The sequence below is a fragment of the Bombina bombina genome, chromosome 1 (genome assembly GCF_027579735.1).
Source record: "Bombina bombina isolate aBomBom1 chromosome 1, aBomBom1.pri, whole genome shotgun sequence".
NCBI lineage: Eukaryota > Metazoa > Chordata > Amphibia > Anura > Bombinatoridae > Bombina > Bombina bombina.
Window position 1 is genome coordinate 347,743,196 of NC_069499.1, and position 18,938 is coordinate 347,762,133.

The following is an 18,938-nucleotide window of genomic DNA, read 5'->3' on the forward strand; positions in this document are numbered from 1 at the left end:
ACCCGCCACCATGCACCATTAGGCTGTGGCAATGGACTTCCAACGCCGGATCGTAATCCTAGTACCCAGGCCTATTGCAGGCCAAGGGAAACAGCGTGGCTTGTTGCTGGTTTTAGGCCTCACGTAGAGGCACGGAGCTCAGAGACACCTGCATGTACCTGCAGCTACCTGTCGGCCCCGCCTTCAAACCGGAAGTCGTGCACCTAATTCGTATCTTGGGAGCTTGTCATTCTGTGGAGATGCCATCAGATCCAATTCCGGCCTGCCCCATCGGAGAATCAGAGAGGCAAATACCTCCGGATGGAGTTCCCACTCCCCCAGGTGAAAAGCCTGGCGGCTTAAATAGTCTGCTTCCCAGTTGTCCACTCCTGGGATGTAGATTGCTGACAGATAACAAGAGTGGGTCTCCGCCCACCAAATTATTTTGGATACCTCTGTCATCGCTAAGGAACTCCTCGTTCCTCCCTGATGATTGATGTAAGCCACAGTCGTGAAGTTGTCCGACTGGAAGCGCATTGAATATTGCTCTCAATTCCAGAATATTGATTGGAAGTAGAGACTCCACCTGAGTCCATACACCATGAGCCTTAGGGGAATTCCAGACTGCACCCCAGCCCAGTAGACTGGCGTCTGTTGTCACTATCACCGATGAGGGTCTGCGGAAACACGTCCCTTGGGACAGATGATCCGGCGACAACCACCAAAGAAGAGAGTCTCTGGTCTCTTGATCCAGATTTATCGGAGGAGATAAATTTGCATAGTCCCCATTCCACTGTCCGAGCATGCACAGTTGCAGTGGTCTGAGATGAAACCGAGCAAACGGAATGATGTCCATTGCCGCCACCATCAATCCAATTACCTCCATACACTGAGCCACTGATGGCCGAGGATTGGACTGAAGGGCTTGGCATGTATTTAGAATTTTTGACTTTCTGACCTCCGTCAGAAATATCTTCATGTCTATAGAATCTATTAGAGTTCCCAAGAAGGGAACCCTTGTCTGTGGAATTAGTTAACTCTTTTCTAGATTCACCTTCCACCCGTGAGTTCTCAGAAAGGACAACACTTGTCTGTATGAGACTTTGTCAGATGATAAGTTGACGCCTGAATCAAAATATCGTCCAGATAAGGCGCCACTGCTATGCCCCACGGCCTAAGAACCGCCAGAAGGGACCCTAGAACCTTCGTGAAGATCCTGGGTGCTGTGGCCAACCGGAAGGGAAGAGCCATGAACTGAAAATGTTTGTCCAGGAAGGCAAACCTTAGGAACTGATGATGATCCTTGTGGATAGGAATATGAAGGTATGCATCCATCAAGTCCACGGTAGTCATATATTGACCCTCCTGGATCATTGGTAAAATTGTTCGGATAGTCTCCATCTTGAACGATGGAACTCTGAGAAACTTGTTTAGACTCTTGAGATCTAAAATGGTTCTGAACGTTCCCTCTTTTTTGGGAACCACAAAAAGATTTGAGTAAAATCCCTGTCCCTGTTCTAGTCTTGGAACGGGACAAATTACTCCCATAGTAGAGAGGTATTTTACACAACGTAAGAACGCCTCTCTTTTTATCTAGTTTACAGACAATCGAGAAAGAAGAAATCTCCCTCTTGGGAGAATTTTTTTTAATTCCAGTTGATACCCGTGGGTCACTATTTCCAGTGCACAGGGGTCCTGAACATCTCTTGCCCAAGCCTGGGTAAAGAAAGAAAGCCTGCCCCCTACTAGATCCGGTCCCGGATCTGGGGCCGCCCCTTCATGCTGTCTTTGTAGCAGCAGCGGGCTTCTTGGGTTGTTTACCCTTGTTCTAAGCCTGCTTGGGTCTCCAGACGGACTTGGACTGAGCAAAATTCCCTTCCTGCTTTGTGGAAGAAGAGGAAGAAGAGGGTACTCCTTTAAAATTCCGAAAAGAATGAAAATTATTAATTTTTTTTTATCCCTCATCTTAACAGACTTGTCCTGAGGTAGAGCGTGACCTTTACCTCCAGTAATGTCAGAAATGATTTCCTTCAATTCAGGCCTGAATAGGGTCTTACCCTTGAAAGGAATAGCTAAGTGCTTTGATTTAGATGACACATCAGCAGACCACGATTTTAACCATAACGCTCTACGCGCTAAAATGGCAAATCCTGCATTTTTCGCCGCCAACTTAGCAATTTGAAAGGCGGCATCTGTAATAAAAGAATTAGCTAGCTTGAGAGCCTTAATTCTATCTAACATGTCCTCTAAAGGGGTCTCAACCTTCAGAGACTCTTCTAGAGCATCAAACCAAAAAGCCGCTGCAGTAGTAACTGGAACAATGCAGGCTGTTGGTTGTAAAAGGAAACCCTGATGAATAAATAATTTCTTTAGAAGACCCTCCAACTTCTTATCCATAGGGTCTTTGAAAGCACAACTATCCTCAATAGGAATAGTTGTACGTTTAGCCAGGGTAGATATAGCTCCCTCCACCTTAGGGACATTCTGCCAAGAGTCCCGAATGGTGTCTGATATGGGATACATTTTCTTGAAATTAGGAGAAGGAGAGAACGGTATACCCGATCTGTCCCATTCCTTCTTTATAATCTCCGAAATTCTCTTAGGAACCGGAAAAACATCAGTGTAAGCAGGAACTAGATATTTGTCCATTTTACACAATTTCTCTGGTGGTACCATAATAGGGTAACAGTCATCCAGAGTCGCTAAAACCTCCCAAAGCAACAGGCGGTGGTGTTCAAGCTTAAATTTAAAAGTCATGACGTCCGAATCTGTCTGAGGTAACATACTTCCTGGGTCCGAAAGTTCTCCCTCAGACAAAAGTTCCCTGACCCCCAACTCAGATCCCTGTGAGGGTACATCGGAAATAACCAACAAAGCATCAGAGGACTCAGTATTCACATTAATTCCTGTCCTACTGCGTTTACCCTGTAACACTGGTAACTTAGATAATACCTCTGTAAGGGTAGTTGACATAACTGCAGCCATATCCTGCAGAGTAAAAGAATTAGACGCATTTGAGGAACTCAGCGTCGCTTGTGTGGGCGTTAATGGTTGTGACACTTCGGGAGAATTAGATGGCATATCCTGATTCTCTTCAGACTGAGAATCATCCTTAGGCACACTTTCTTTACATAAAATATGCTTTTAACATTGTAAGGCCCTTTCAGTACAAGAGGTACACAAAGTAAGAGGCGGTTCCACAATGGCTTCTAAACACATAGAACAAGGAGTTTCCTCAAGTTCAGACATGTTAAACAGACTAGCAATAGCCACAATAGTCGTAAATCACCTCATTTATTGATTAAAAAAAACTTCTAGAAAAAAGCGTACTGCGCCTTTAAGAAATAAAAGCACAACAATTTTTCTAAACTGCACAAAAAACGTTTAAAAACGCTAAACGATTATATATAACAATTCAATTTGTCCAAAAATTATTGCACCCTATAAGTAAAGGTGAAATTACCCTTTAATGATACATTTAAATTAAAAAAATATATTTTAACAATGAAAATAGCCCCTGAACCTCGCAACAGCTCTGCTGTGGCGCCTACCTGCCCTCAGGGTACTGAAAATTGACTCGACAACGATCCGGTGACTGGAAAACAAACTTAAGGCCCCACCAGAGCTAATGCCTGCTGCTTTCTTAGTGAGAGAAAACTGTGCGTCTGAGCGCGCGAAATAGGCCCCGCCCATCACGGACGTCGCATCAAGTCTGCCTGACCGCTGTGGTGACATTTTTGAGATTTTTTTTTTTTTTAAAAAGCATGTGATAAGAGGCAACCCTAAAAGGCTTAGAAATCAGCATATGAGCCTACCTATGTTTGGCTTCAACTTAGAATACCAAGAGAAAAAAAAGCAAGTTTGATGATGGAAGTAAATTGTGAAGTTGATTATACTAGACTGTCCCTTTAACTCTTGTATTTTTCTTGTTTTTGGAAACTGGATACTTTTATTGTTGAGCCAGTTTTCTATCAGTTTTCTAATGAATTTTAGAGACATGTGTTGTGTTGGTCCCATCTAAATGTTTTTTACAAACAAAAGCTTTACAGTACTATGTAATAGCTGCCAACAGTAAGGTTTTTTATTTATTTCTTTTTACAAAGGATTCATTTCTGTGAATGTGTTACACCCAGAGCTGTAGCTTGCCCTATACATAAATTTAATTCTGAATTGTATGGGAAATTGTGTAGAATTTAAAGTTAAGAAATTACAGTTTAATTAAGCTTTGTTTTGGGTAACAAAGTTAAAAATTTGCATTTCCTGTGTTTGGAGCAGAACCTGGAACCAAAACTACAGTTGAAATTAGCATTTAGAAGTTCTATAGAATCTTCCTGTACTTAAAATATTTTTATAATTTTTCCTCAATTTGGGAAAATATCAGTAAAAAGGATTCCTTGCTTTGCTTTGTTCATTTATTTTATTTAGGTTAGTATTATTGATGGTTCACACCTTTTAAAAGAGAACAATATTTAATTTTTTAATTTTGTTCTGCTTAATTTCTGTTTAGTTTCATTGCCCTATAGAGATTACAATTCCTTGCATTTGGGGCAGTTAAAATAGTCTGGCAAACTATGCTGTGAGAGACACACAATAGTCTGTTCCCCAGATTTAAAATAAAGAATAATCAGCAGTGGTTAGAAAAACTGAATTTAACTATATTACCACCTCTGCTGGAATGCTGACCTGCTTATAACAGATCTAATTCCTACCCTTCTACATGGCTTAACTGCTATGTCCTTTGTTGTGTAAAATTAGCATCTCAATGGTATCTTGTACATCCTGTGTTAACATTTAAAAAAAAAAAAAAAAAAAAAACTACTATGCTGTGAGAGACACACTATTCTAGAATTTTTTTTTATTATTATTTTAGTTCTAACGGCTATCTGTTAAAAATGTCTGGAAAAAACTATATTTCACAGGAAATCTGTGATTACTTTAACAATTACATTCATAAATATAATGGTCCATTCCTCATCCGAGAAGCTAAAAACAAGTGTGAAAGTGTTTTAGATATACTAACACAGGTATTAACTCTTAAAAAGATGAATAATAATAAAAGAAAATGTATGATAGCGCAGGCAGTGACTTCAACTATAAAGAGATTAACGGACATTATTGGAGAACTTATAGAGCAAAATAAAGACCTTAAATTAAAGTTAGATAACACACAGACTGACAGAGATTGTATTAAGCTTTCTGCTTTAACTAACACCATACAGATCAGCAAATTACAACGAAAATTAAAATTAACAGAACACATCAGTAACGAATACTCAAACAAAATTACTGAGTTACAGATGAAAATTGAACAAAAAGAAAAAATAATTAGTGATATTTCTGGGAACAATGCAGATAGTGATAACTTACTGCCACAAAGGAAAGAGCCAAAACAATTAGTAAAACAAGATAAAATGCAAATGGGCCCCACTAAAAACCCAAGTTCTGTTCCAATTGCCCCTGTCATAATTTCTGAGAATTTTAACAACCTGAAAGTTCCTACAGGTTTTTCAAATCAGACTAGGCCAATGACTGTAGCAGATAAAGACATTTTTAAGAAATGGTGGGGCACAATCCCCACAAACAGCTTTAATAACTTTTCACATTGGTTTCACAAGGGAACTGAAAAAGCCATAAAATTAGGTATGAGCATGCCGGAATGGACTGAATTGCTTCAAGATGTCATGGGCCCCTATGCCAACAGGTTATTAGGATTTAATTCAAGTATATGTGATCAGGCTGGCAGGATAGCTAAAATCTTTTTCAATTTTACTAGTCTAGAGAAAGAGATTAGTGAAATTACCATGAGACCACTAGATGGGCCATTTGAAGTAGCAAAAAGAGTTTTATTTTGGTGTGTGCTGCGTCAGCCACAGACCCAAATGGTCTGGGGGTCACCAGCTCACATACAGAGGGTACTTGAAGCTCTCCCCAGAAAATGTCAGGAGTTTGTAAAGCTGTATGATCCAAACTCCACAAACCTACATATGGTGCTCACTAGAGCTGAGAAGTGGTGGAATTATCACCCATACACCATTAAGGCAAATTCTGCAGTGAAGCAGTCAATGGAGAATAATCTGAATATTCACAGGCAGGAATCAGAGAGGGGTAATAGAAGGAATGTTTGTGGATATCAGAATAGTAGAGCATCAAATACAGGAAACTGGAGAGACAGGAATTTAAATGGCGATATTAACAGAGGAGAAAATTGGAGGCTGAGGTCAAATGAGATAAACAATAAGGCCAACTTAAGTTATTGGGAACTCAAACAAAAAAACAGGAGAATGAGAGATCAAATTGGGTTTCTAAAGAAGCAACTGACAGAGCTGGAGGGCTCAAATTAAATCATTCATTTTTTTTTATAAGCATATTTGTTTGCAGTACATTTGTATCGTGTAATGTGTACTTTAGTTTTAAGTTCAATTAATAATTTTAAGTGTTTTTCATTATTAAGTTTTAAATGCCAATATTAAGAATGTATAGTTAATTGATGCATTCTCTTTCTAAAAAAACAATAACAGATACCTCCATTGTGATTAGTTTTGGGAGGCCACATGTAATACCATTTCTATGTAAACTGTCTGAAGTCTTATCTTGCAGGAAGAAAACCAATGAAGATAGAAGGCTTCTCACCTTTCCTTACAGTTTTTCCCCAATAACACATATTATAGATTGTTGTTTTTCAGGTGTCTTCAGGACTGATCTTACCATGAAGCTATGATGGTGGCGTTGGACAAATTAAATAAGTATAATGTATCACAATGGAGATGTAAAATGGTGCATTAGGCCAAAATAATTATATATATATAGCATAAAGGGGTAAATAATCATATAAATCAAGCAACATAAGTTAAGTAAGGGTGCGAGTGGGATGATGCAATAACAGAGGCACTTTCCAACTTGAAGTTAATAACTGTGAATGTGGTTTCTACTGCAGATGGAGTGTTGTAGTGTGAAGTAAATATATGCCTGGTTTTAATCTTTTTTTCATTCCTTTGAGGGTCTTGGAAAAAAACAAAATGGTTCAAAGAGAGAGATTTGGTAAAGCAAAAGCAAGGACCAGATGCCAAAAGCAAGGCCAAAAGATGACAACAAAGAACTTCAGTGAACCATTATAACTTTTGTTTTACAGGCACAATTCACACTTTCTTAATAAAGATTTTACTACACACATACCCATCTAGTGTACCCACACTCACACACTCATACATGAACTTTTCCCAATATTTAAGACCATTGTATAAATGTTGCTAATGGGGTTTAGCATAGGATTTTGTGTTTCTATGTATAATTTTAAATTAATTTTTCTAATGAATTGTATAAAGTTAGATTAGGAATTGACAGTCCTAGGAAAGTACAGAAGAGCTCGTATCGCCGAGGGAATGATTCCGAAGGGATGGTGGGAGAATTTCTCCTGTAAGGTTTTCGCTCCCACTGTGTTCTTCTGTACTAGTGGGGGTAACTAGAAAACGGGGCAACATAGGAGAAGAAAAAGTGAGGGAATGTGGTGACATTTTATCACTGGAATATTCACTTAGCTGTTATTGGGATCCCTTCCCCCAGGTACACCTTTCTCTCTGAACTATAGACACTCCCATTGGTCTTTTTGAGTGACATTTGATAAGCCACTCCCTTTTGAATTGGGTTATAAAATATTGTAACACCAGAGCCTCTGCCTCTCTTTTGTATCCTGGGCATGCTGTAAAGATGGATGATGTTGGACACAGAGAATCTGGCTAAGTATTTCTGGGATAATATTCTGTGTAGCACAATTGGGGTTAGTTTAGAAAAGTTGCCCTGTATCTTAAAATGTGGACTGTATCTGTAAAATAGATTGATATATATATCTGTAAAAATTTATCTTATTATTAACATATATTGATTCCTAAATAAACTGTTTGACAAATAATGGAGGACCCTCATAGAGTTTATTTCACAATTTATCTGTGTTGGTTTTAGTGGTACCACCATAGAGATTTAGTATATTATATTTAGTAGAAAGTAGAGATATTTTAAATTAATAGATAACCACAACCGCATGGGAAGTGGTTTGAAAAAATAAAGCCTTGTGGTCCCCTGAGTTTATATCTATCAAATAACTGCAGCCCTACTGACCATAATATATATATACATGTCAAGCTGCCTCTCCTAGTGTCAAGCCCCAATATAGATATGCAAACCATAATAGCAATATGTATAAAACCCAGGAATTTCAGTAACACCCTCAGTCATACAGGTCTACTGCTTACCCCTTCCCTTGCAGGGAAAAAATGTCAGCCAGTTCTGATATAACAAGTCTCCTCAGAAATAAAAGACTGAACATACCTCAATGCTGCTTGAAGCATGACACCATTCTCCACACTGAAGATTTCTCTTGAATTACCTTCAGAAGTTCTGTGGGAACCAAAATGGATCTTAGTAACGTCTGATAAGATCATCAACCTCAGGGCAGAAAATTTTCTTCATTTCTTAATCCATTTCTCCCTGAGGAAAATAGTACTCACTGGTACCATTTTAAAATAAAAAAACTTCTTGATTGAAGAATCTAAAACTAACACCTCACTTTACCTCTTCCTATTACTAACACAGGCAAAGAGAATGACTGGGGGTGGAGGGAAGGGAAGAGCTATATATATACAGCTCTGCTGTGGTGCTCTTTGCCACTTCCTGTTAGCAGGAGGATAAATCCCACAAGTAAAGATGAAATCCGTGGACTCGTCATATCTTGTAGAATAAATGTACATTCACTTTAAGAATGTTAATTGTTTAATTTTGTTGCCTGTTAAAAAAAGCATAGTAGGGAACACACAACTGATACTGCTGTATGAATTTCAGTTTCTACTTAAAAGGGACAGTCTACTTCAGAATTTTTATTGTTTAAAAAGATAGATAATCCGTTTATTACCCATTCCCAAGTTTTGCATAACTAACACAGTTATATCAATATAATTTCTTTCTAATGGCACGGTGAGTCCATGGATCATCATCAATTACAGTTGGGAATATCACTCATGGCCAGCAGGAGGAGGCAAAGAGCACCACAGCAAAGCTGTTAAATATCACTCCCCTACCCACAATCCTTTTTGCCTGTAGTGCAAGGAGGAGGTGAAGTTTAGGTGTCTAATAAGTTTTCTTCAATCAAGATTTTTTTTTTTTTTTTTAGCAGAGTAACCTTACTCTGTTCTTTTCTGGGGTCTAGCCTAGTCCACATCAGTCTCTTCAGTAGGGCAGTGGTGGCTTTTGAGCACTTGAGAACTTGTGAGGTACAATCCTCACTGCGTTTTCTCAAGAATCTGCTGCCCTAACTAGAAAACCTGAGTAGGTTTACTCCGTTTTTCTCTCTTCACATGTCCATGTAAGGTGCTGCACCCTCTCAAACCAGGTGAGCTGTCCTGCTGCCGGACAGCACTTTCAGGTAAGTGCCATTTTAATTTTCTTTTGCAAAGAAATTGCTGGCACTTGTTACAGCTAAAAGCTGTCAAATTTAATATGGGACATTATTAAACCCTCATGTTTTGGGTTTCTTTTAGGCAGTTTGGGCATTGAGACTGAGGCGATTTATGGTGGCTCAATGTGTTATAGTAGTTTTTATACTTTAACTTTTGGTCACGGAGATTACTGTTGTAAGCGTTTTTCGGCAGTTAGGGCTCTGTAACTGCTCTGTATTTGAAAATGAGCTGCAGGACAGGTAGGCACCTCAGTAAAGCTACTGAGGTGTATAGGTAGCCTGAGGTCTATTTGGTTTGCTGCACTAACACACATTTCTATTTAAAGACACAGTACACATTTATTTTTTAATTTTAAAATAAAAAATGTTTACACTTTATCCTTATTTATTACATAAGATGGATCAAGAGGCTTTTCAAACCATTATTCCAGGCCAAGTTGCTGCTTGTCAGTTATGTTTTGATGCTCAGGTGGAACCCCCAGTTCCTTTTTGTTCCTCATGCACTGAGAGAACTTTAAGTTATAGAGATAAAATATTTGACCATGAGCCACCATTATCCCAGGCAAATGCTGTTCAGGTGTCACCTGTTGCAGATATGCCGCAGCTTTCTCCTCAAGCGTCCCAGCTTTTTCAGTCTCCACATACAGTGGCCTGTGTTTCCTCTTGCAATCCTGTAGGATTTTCTCTACAAGACATTGCTTCCCAGGTATCCTTTGCGGTATCTGAGGTCTTGTCAGCTTTCCCCATGTTGCAGGGAAGGCGTAAAAGGAAATTTAAGTTCTGGCTATCCAGAGTGTCCCTTCCCATAAGTTTGAGGAAGAAGACATGTCGGTAGCATCTGAGGGGGAAATCTCAGACTCAGACATTGTAATTCCTTCTTCTGATTCTGAAGTGGTATCCTTCAGATTTAAGCTAGAACACCTTTGCTTATTACTTAAGGAGGTTTTGGCTACTTTGGACGACTCCGACACAACTATCGTAGTCAATCCTAAAAAGTCTAATAAATTGAACAAATATTTTGATGTTCCCTCTGCGGTGAAGGTTTTTCCCGTTCTTGACTGTGCTGTGGAAATTATTGCTCGAGAATGGGAAAGACCTGGTATTTCTTTTTTTCCCCATCTCCTATTTTTAAGAAGATGTTTCCTATCGGGGATTCTATTAAGGAGTTGTGGCAGACGGTTCCTAAGGTAGAAGGAGCGATCTCCACTTTGGCCAAGAGGACTACTATTCCCATAGAGGATAGTTGTTCTTTTAATGATCCAATGGATAAAAAATTGGAGGCTTTACTGAAAAAGATGTATGTCCACTAGGGTCTACAATGGCAACCTGCGGTGTGTATCGCCACTGTTACCAGCGCTGCAGCTTACTGGTTTGATGCGTTGTCTGAATCTCTTCAGACGGATACCCCCCTTGATGAGATCCAGGACAGGATAAAGGCTCTCGAGTTAACCAATGCCTTCATTACAGATGCTTCCTTACAGGTTATTAAACTGGGAGCCAAAATTTCTGGTTTTGAGGTCCTAGCCCGCAGGGCCTTTTGGTTGAAGTCCTGGTCTGCAGATGTTTCATCTAAATCTAAGCTCATGGCTAATCTTTACAAGAGTAAGGCCTTGTTTGGACCTGGTTTGGTGGAAATTATCTCAGATATTACTGGAGGGAAGGGTTCTTTTCTTCCTCAAGATAAAAATAAAAAGCAGAAGGGACGTCAGAGTAATTTTTGTTCCTTTCATAACTTTAAAGGCAAGTCTTCCTCCATGCAAGATCAAGTCAAGCATTCCTTGAAGCCCAACCAGTCCTGGAATAAGGGAAAGCAATCTAAAAAGCCTTTAGCTGATTCCAAGTCAGCAAGAAGGGTTGGCCCCCGATCCGGGAGCGGATCTTGTAGGGGGCAGACTCTCTCTTTTTTCCCAGGCTTGGATAAGAGATGTACCGGATCCCTAGGCGGAGGACATTGTCTCCAAGGGATACAAAATAGACTTCAAATCTTTTCCTCCCAGAGGCAGGTTTCTCCTCTCCAGATTATCTGTAGACCAGATAAAAAGGAGAGGCATTCTTATATTGTGTCCAGGACCTTGCCACCCTGGGGGTAATAGTTCCAGTTCCCTTTCAGGAAAGGGGACTGGGATTTTACTCGCATCTGTTTGTAGTTCCCAAAAAGGAGGGAACCTTTCAACCAATCCTAGATCTAAAATGTTTAAACAAGTTTCTCAGTGTGCCAGACTATACGCTCCATTCTTTCCTTGGTACAAGAGGGTCAGTTCATGACAACCATAGACCTAAAGGATGCATACCTTCATGTTCCAGATGGACCATCACAAGTTTCTGAGATTTGCCTTTTTGGACAATCATTTACAGTTCGTGGCCCTTCCATTCGGCCTTGCCACAGCTCCCAGAATTTTTTCACAGGTTCTGGGGGCTCTTTTAGCTTTGCTTAGCATTGTAGTGGCACCTTATCTGGACGACATTCTGGTTCAGGCGCCATCTTTTCAACAAGCAGAATCTCATACGGAGATCTTGCTGTCTTTTCTTCGATACCACGGATGGAAGCTGAATCGGGAAAAAAAGTTATCTGGTTCCAGCTGCAAGGGTCATATTTTTGGGGACCATAATAGACTCCCTGTTAATGAAGATTTTTCTGACGGAGGTCAGAAAAAGAAAGATTTTCGACTCTTGTCTTGCCCTTCAGTCCTCTCCACGACCGTCAGTGGCTTAATGTATGGAGGTAATCGGTCTAATGGTGGCTTCCATGGACATCATTCCGTTTGCTCGGTTCCATCTCAGACCTCTGCAGTTATGCATGCTCAGACAATGGAACGGGGATGTCTCCGCATGTAGATCTAGATCAGGCGTCAACAGACTCTCTTCCGTGGTTGCTTTCTCACGATCATGTCTCCCAGGGTACTTACTTCCGCAAACCCTCCTGGGTGATTGTGACCACGAATGCTAGCCTTCTAGGTTGGGGAGTAGTATGGGGCTCATTGAAGGCTCAGTGCTTAATGGACCCAGGAGGAGTCAGTCCTGCCCATAAACATCTTAGAGCTAAGAGCAATCTTCAATGCTCTTCTGGCCTGGCCTCAGTTAGCCTTAGCCCGGTTTATCAGATTCCAGTCGGACAACATAACCTCGGTGGCCTACATTAACCACCAGGGGGGAACTCGGAGTTCCTTGGCCATGACAGAGGTGGCCTGAATTATTCAGTGGGCGGAGACCCACAACTGGCGTCTTTCTGCGATCCACATCCCAGGAGTGGACAAGTGGGAAGCAGATTTTCTGACCAGACAGACTTTTTCATCCCAGGGAGTGGGAACTTAATTTCGGATGTGTTTTCCAGCTTGACCCTCAAGTGTGGGCAGCCGGAGTTGGATCTCATGGCTTCTCATCAGAATGCCAAACTTCCGAGATATGGCTCGAGGTCAAGAGATCCGCAGGCATTTCTGATCGATGCTCTGGCAGTTCCTTCGAACTTCAGTCTAGCATACCTGTTTCCTCCGTTCGCTCTCCTTCCAAGAGTCATTGCCCGAGTCAAGCAGGAGAGGGTGTCTGTAATTCTCATAGCCCCGGCATGGCCTCGCAGGATTTGGTATGCAGACCTACTGGAAATGCCATCCTTTCCACCTTGGAGACTGCCTCTGAGGAAGGACCTTCTATTTCAGGGTCCCTTCCTTCATCCAAATCTCATTTTTCTGAAGCTGACTGCTTGGAGATTGAACGCTTAGTTTTATCTAAGCGTGGATTTTCAGAGTTGGTCATTGAGACCTTGATTCAGGCTCGTAAGCCTGTGACTCGCAGGATTTACCATAAGATCTGGCGTAAATACTTGTATTGGTGTAAATCCAAAGGATACTCTTGGAGTAGAGTAAGGATTCCTAGGATTTTGTCCTTTCTCCTGGATGGTCTGGAGAAGGGTTTGTCTGCAAATACTCTAAAGGGTCGAATTTCAGCATTGTCTATTTTGTTACATAAGCGCTTTGCGGATGTGCCAGGCGTGCAATCGTTTTGTCAGGCCTTGGTTAGAATTTGGCCTGTGTTTAAACCTGTTACTCCTCCATGGAGTCTTAACCTTGTTCTTAAAGTTTTACAACAGGTTCTGTTTGAGCCTATGTATTCTTTAGATATTAAAATGCTATCTTGGAAAGTTTTTTTTTTTCTTGTTGCCATTTCCTCTGCTCAGAGAGTTTCTGAACTCTCTGCTTTACAGTGTGATTCCCCTTATCTTATATTTCACTCTGATAAGGTGGTTCTGCGTACTAAGTTTGGTTTCCTGCCCAAAGAATATTAATCAGGAAATCGTTGTACCTTCTTTGTGTCCTAATCCTTCTTCTCACAAAGCACGCTTGTTGCATAATCTGGATGTTGTGCGAGCGCTAAAATTTTATTTGCAGGCAATTAAGGACTTTTGTCAGTCTTCTACATTGTTTGTTTGCTTTTCTGGGAAACGCAAGGGTCAGAAGCTACGGCTACTTCACTTTCCTTTTGGCTGAAGAGCGTTCTTTGCTTGGCATATGAGACTGCTGGACAGCAACCGTCTGAGAAAATCACAGCTCATTCCACAAGGGCTGTTTCTTCTTCCTGGGCCTTAAAAAATGAAGCTTCTGTGGAACAGATTTGCAAGGCTGCAACTTGGTCATCTTTGCACACTTTTTCCAAATTCTATAAATTCGATACTTTTGCCTCGGCTAAGGCTTCTTTTGGGACAAAAGGTTCTTCAAGCAGTGGTGCCTTCTGTTTAGGTTCCTGTCTTGTCCCTCCCTTATCATCTGTGTCCTCTGGCTTGGATATTGGTTCCCAACAGTAATTGATGATGATCCGTGGACTCACTGTGTCATTAGAAAGAAAACAAAATGTATGCTTACCTGATAAATGTATTTCTTTCTTGACACGGTGAGTCCACGGCCCGCCCTGTATTCAGACAGTTTCTTTTTATACAAACCTCAGGCACCTCTGCACCTTGTGTTACTTCCTTTCTCTCCTTTCCCTTTGGTGAAATGACTGGGGGATTGTGGGTAGGGGAGTGATATTTAACAGCTTTGCTGTGGTGCTCTTTGCCTCCTCCTGCTGGCCAGGAGTGATATTCCCAACAGTAATTGATGATGATCCGTGTCAAGAAAGAAACACATTTATCAGGTAAGCATAAATTTTGTTTTTTACCTCTGTGATTAACCTTGTATCTAAGCCTCTGCAGACTGCCCCCTTATTTCAGTTCTTTTGACAGACTTGCATTTTAGCCAATCAGTGCTGACTCCTGGGAGTGAGCACAATGTTATATATATATATATATATATATATATATATATATATATATATATATATATATATATATAGCCCACATGAGATAAGAGTTGGCATTCAAGGGCTTAGAAATAAGCATATGAGGCCATCTAGGTTTAGCTTTCAGCAAAGAATACCAAGAGAACAAGGCAAATAGGATTATAAAAGTAAATTGGAAAGTTGTTTATTAAAATTGCATGCCCTATCTGAATCATGAAAATGTAATTTTGATAAGACTGTCCCTTTAAGAAGATTACTTCAGTTCAAGCAAAAAAAAAAAAAAAAGCATTATACCCATGGACAATGTAGTTTTCTACAGGCTACACATTGTGATGGACATTTTTGAGGTGTGAACCATTTCCGCACACATTACAAGATGCTACACAGAAAGAAAAAAAAAAAAAGGACGAACAAGGTTCTAAGTTTAAAGCATTTTCTTACCTGATATTTCACAATAGCTTCATCAAACCTGTTCACTTCATAACTCTCTGCATTATAATACTTTACCTGAAAATACAAAAAAAAAAAAAAAAAAAAAAAAAAAAAGGCTTCTGTCAAAATGATCTCGATTATCCATGTCACTGTTAGTTACGTTTGACCAAAGTCTAATTAGCTTTGTTAAGGTAAAATCAAAATCCAAGCTCCACACTTTTTTTCTTACATGTATGTGTACATAATTTTAACATATGTAAATTAAAATAGGCAACATGAATAATGTGTAAATGACATACAGGACTATTATTATATGGATATTTTTCAGGTTAATCAAACATTAGTGACAGCTAAACCCCGTTTTGTTTAATACATTTATAAATGATGTTGCTGGTATGTAAATCAATTATTGGTATTAAAAATAAAAAAACAAGTACTAAAAAAGTTAAAAGTACATTAAATGGTTACATTTATTCTCACTACACTGAAATGCAGTTAAGAGAGTAGGTGAGAACACACAAACTAGTTAAATTGTATGCATAGTGAAAACCCACACATACAGGGGTAGAAATGTAGAAACTTGTAATAAAAAAAGTACAAGTCCACTCAATGTTAAATATAGGAAAAAGGTTACTGAACTAGTAAGAATTTGCAGCACACAAGTATGTAATTAGGCATTTTCCTGCCACAACAAATTGTTAGCATGGGCGGCAAAGAAAAGAAAATCAAATGCACGTTACTGTTTCAAAATTGAGCAAGGAGTCCACAGCTCGAGATTTGGCTTCATTGTCCCGGGTATTCATGTCCCGTCGATACTTTGTCCTCCATTCAGTGATAATGATCGTCAAAGCTATGGAAAACAAAGAAGTGACAAGAGACAAAGAGTCAAATATTAAGAGCCTGATTATAAGTGGAGCAGTAATTAATGCTCCCACTTGTGCATTAAAAGGTACACTAAACCCAAATGTTTTCTTTCGTGATTCAGATAAAGCATGCAATTTTAAGCAACTTTCTAATTTACTCCTGTTATCAATTTTTCTTTGTTCTCTTGATTTAAAAAGAAGCAGGAATGTGATGCATAGGAGCCGGCCCATTTTTGGTTGAGAACCTGGGTTATGCTTACTTATTGGTGGGTAAATGTAAGCCTCTAATAAGCAAGCGCTATCCATGGTGCTGAACCTAAAATAGGCTGGCTGCTAAGATTTACATTCCTGCTTTTCAAATAAAGATAGCAAGAGAATGAAGAAAAATTAATAGGAGTAAATTAGAAAGCTGATTAAAATTGCATGCTCTATCTGAATCATGAATGAAAAATATTGGGTTCAGTGTTCCGCTAGAAGTAAGCTTTTTGCACGTGTCAGGTAGCGCTCGTATTAAAAGTTGAAAGTTAAACTGTTTTCACACGAACACTTACCCGATGCACGCAAAAAGCCGAACTTAGGATATCGGGCATGTGTTAAAGGGCCAGTAAACCTAAAACATAATGTTATATAATTCTGCACACATTCAAATGTTCTTCACATAGAAGAATATGCTCTATTTATTCATACATACACACACATATATACACACACACACACACACACATACACACATACATATACATACATAAACACACACACAGTCGTGCTCATAAGTTTACATACCCTGGCAGAATTTATGATTTCTTGGCCATTTTTCAGAGAATATGAATGATAACACAAAAACTTTTCTTTCACTCATGGTTAGTGTTTGACTGAAGCCATTTATTATCAATCAACTGTGTTTACTCTTTTTAAATCATAATGACAACAGAAACTACCCAAATGACCCTGATCAAAAGTTTACATATCCTGGTGATTTTGGCCTGATAACATGCACACAAGTTGACACAAAGGCGTTTGAATGGCTATTAAAGGTAACCATCCTCACCTGTGATCTGTTTTCTTGTAATTAGTGTGTGTGTAAAAATGGGTAAATGAGTTTCTGGACTCCTAACAGACCCTCGCATCTTTCATCCAGTGCTGCACTGACGATTCTGGATTCGGAGTCATGGGGAAAGAAAAAGAATTGTCAAAGGATCTGCGGGAAAAGGTAGTTGAACTGTATAAAACTGGAAAGGGATATAAAAAGATATCCAAGGAATTGAGAATGCAAATCAGCAGTGTTCAAACTCTAATAAAGAAGTGGAAAAAGAGGGGTTCTGTTGAAACCAAACCACGGTCAGGTAGACCAACTACAATTTCAGCCACAACTGCCAGGAAAATTGTTCGGGATGCAAAGACAAACCCACAAATAACTTCAGGTGAAATACAGGACAGGTGGTGTGGCTGTTTCAAGATGCACAATAAGGAGGCACTTGAAGAAAGATGGGCTGCATGGTCGAGTCGCCAGAAGAAAGCCATTACTATGCAAATGCCACAAAGTATCCCACTTACAATATGCCAAACAGCACAGAGACAAGCCTCAAACCTTCTGGCACAGTCATTTGGAGTGATGAGACCAAAATTTAGCTTTTTGGCCACAACCATAAACACTACATTTGGAGAGGAGTCAACAAGACCTATGATGAAAGGTACACCATTCCTACTGTGAAACACGGAGGTGGATAGCTGATGTTTTGGGGGGAGGGGGGTGAGCTACAAAAGGCACAGGAAATTTGGTCAGAATTGATGGCAAGATGAATGCAGTATGTTATCAAACAGAACACCTCATTTTCCACTTCTTGATTAGAGTTTGAACACCGCTGATTTGCATTCTCAATTCCTTAGATATCTTTTTATATCCCTTTCCTGTTTTATACAGTTCAACTACCTTTTTTCCACAGATCCTTAGACAATTCTTTTGCTTTCCCCATGACTCAGAATCCAGAAACATCAGTGCAGCACTGAATGAAAGATGCAAGAGTCTGTCAGGAGTCCAGAAACTCATTGACCTTTTATACACGCACACTAATTACAAGAAAACAGATCACAGGATGGTTACCTTTAATAGCCATTCAAACACCTTTGTGTCAACTTGTGTGCATGTTATCAGGCCAAAATCACCAGGATATGTAAACTTTTGATCAGGGCCATTTGGGTAGTTTCTGTCATTATGATTTAAAAAGAGTAAGAGTATAAACACACACACATACAGTATATATATATATATATATATATATATATATATATATATATATATATATATATATATATATATATATATATATATATATATATATTATACTATGGAGATGTTGAAGGCTACTAAAGATGAGGTTTATACATTGTTATTAAAGTACCGCAAAGATCTTGAAGAGAGAAAGAGGTCAAAGTTCGGCAGAGACGAGTTTGACTACACCAATCATCAGGTGTATAACTGGTCACGTCACGATCCCTTGGTCTACGTTGGAGGAGAACGCAAGGAGCATCTATCGATCAGGACAGAGCAGGAGAAGGCTCATCATCCGGGGAGAGTTTTTTACATTCAGGTTCGGAAGGAGACACCGGAGGGGAGGGCGGAAGCACTGCCCCCCAAAAAGAACAGCGGATGAATACGCGGAGCTCCTGGAACCACTATCATCAGACGCCGAGACAACGAGGAGGGAGATACCGGCGGGGCATGAGAAAGTAAAGGTAAATGGATTGCCTAATCCCAGTCCCCCTACACCCGAGGAAGAGAATTTGGTCATTAACATTTCTGATTATATGCTATGTGATGCTGAGCACAGTCTCCTGATGAAAGGACTTTTTTTCTGTCCTGTAAAGGACTGTGACGAGTTTGAAATCGATAAAGATCTGTATAATTTTTTTAGAATGTTAAGATTAAAAGCAATTTATGGTGGTAAAAATGT

The 18,938-nt window shown here is 39.7% G+C and overlaps 1 protein-coding gene across 3 annotated transcripts in view; it reads right to left on the bottom strand.

Annotated features, from left to right (window-relative positions):
* Positions 1-18,938, bottom strand: part of ABCB6 (ATP binding cassette subfamily B member 6 (Langereis blood group)) — a 124,467-nt gene that overhangs the window by 64,507 nt on the left and 41,022 nt on the right. For all 3 annotated transcript variants that reach the window (XM_053698159.1, XM_053698161.1, XM_053698160.1), the window contains exons 8-9: positions 15,865-15,974; positions 15,134-15,199 (exon numbers count right to left, since the gene is read on the bottom strand). In XM_053698159.1, the coding sequence (XP_053554134.1) occupies positions 15,134-15,199; positions 15,865-15,974 (176 nt within the window). The remainder of the gene's footprint in view (positions 1-15,133; positions 15,200-15,864; positions 15,975-18,938) is intronic.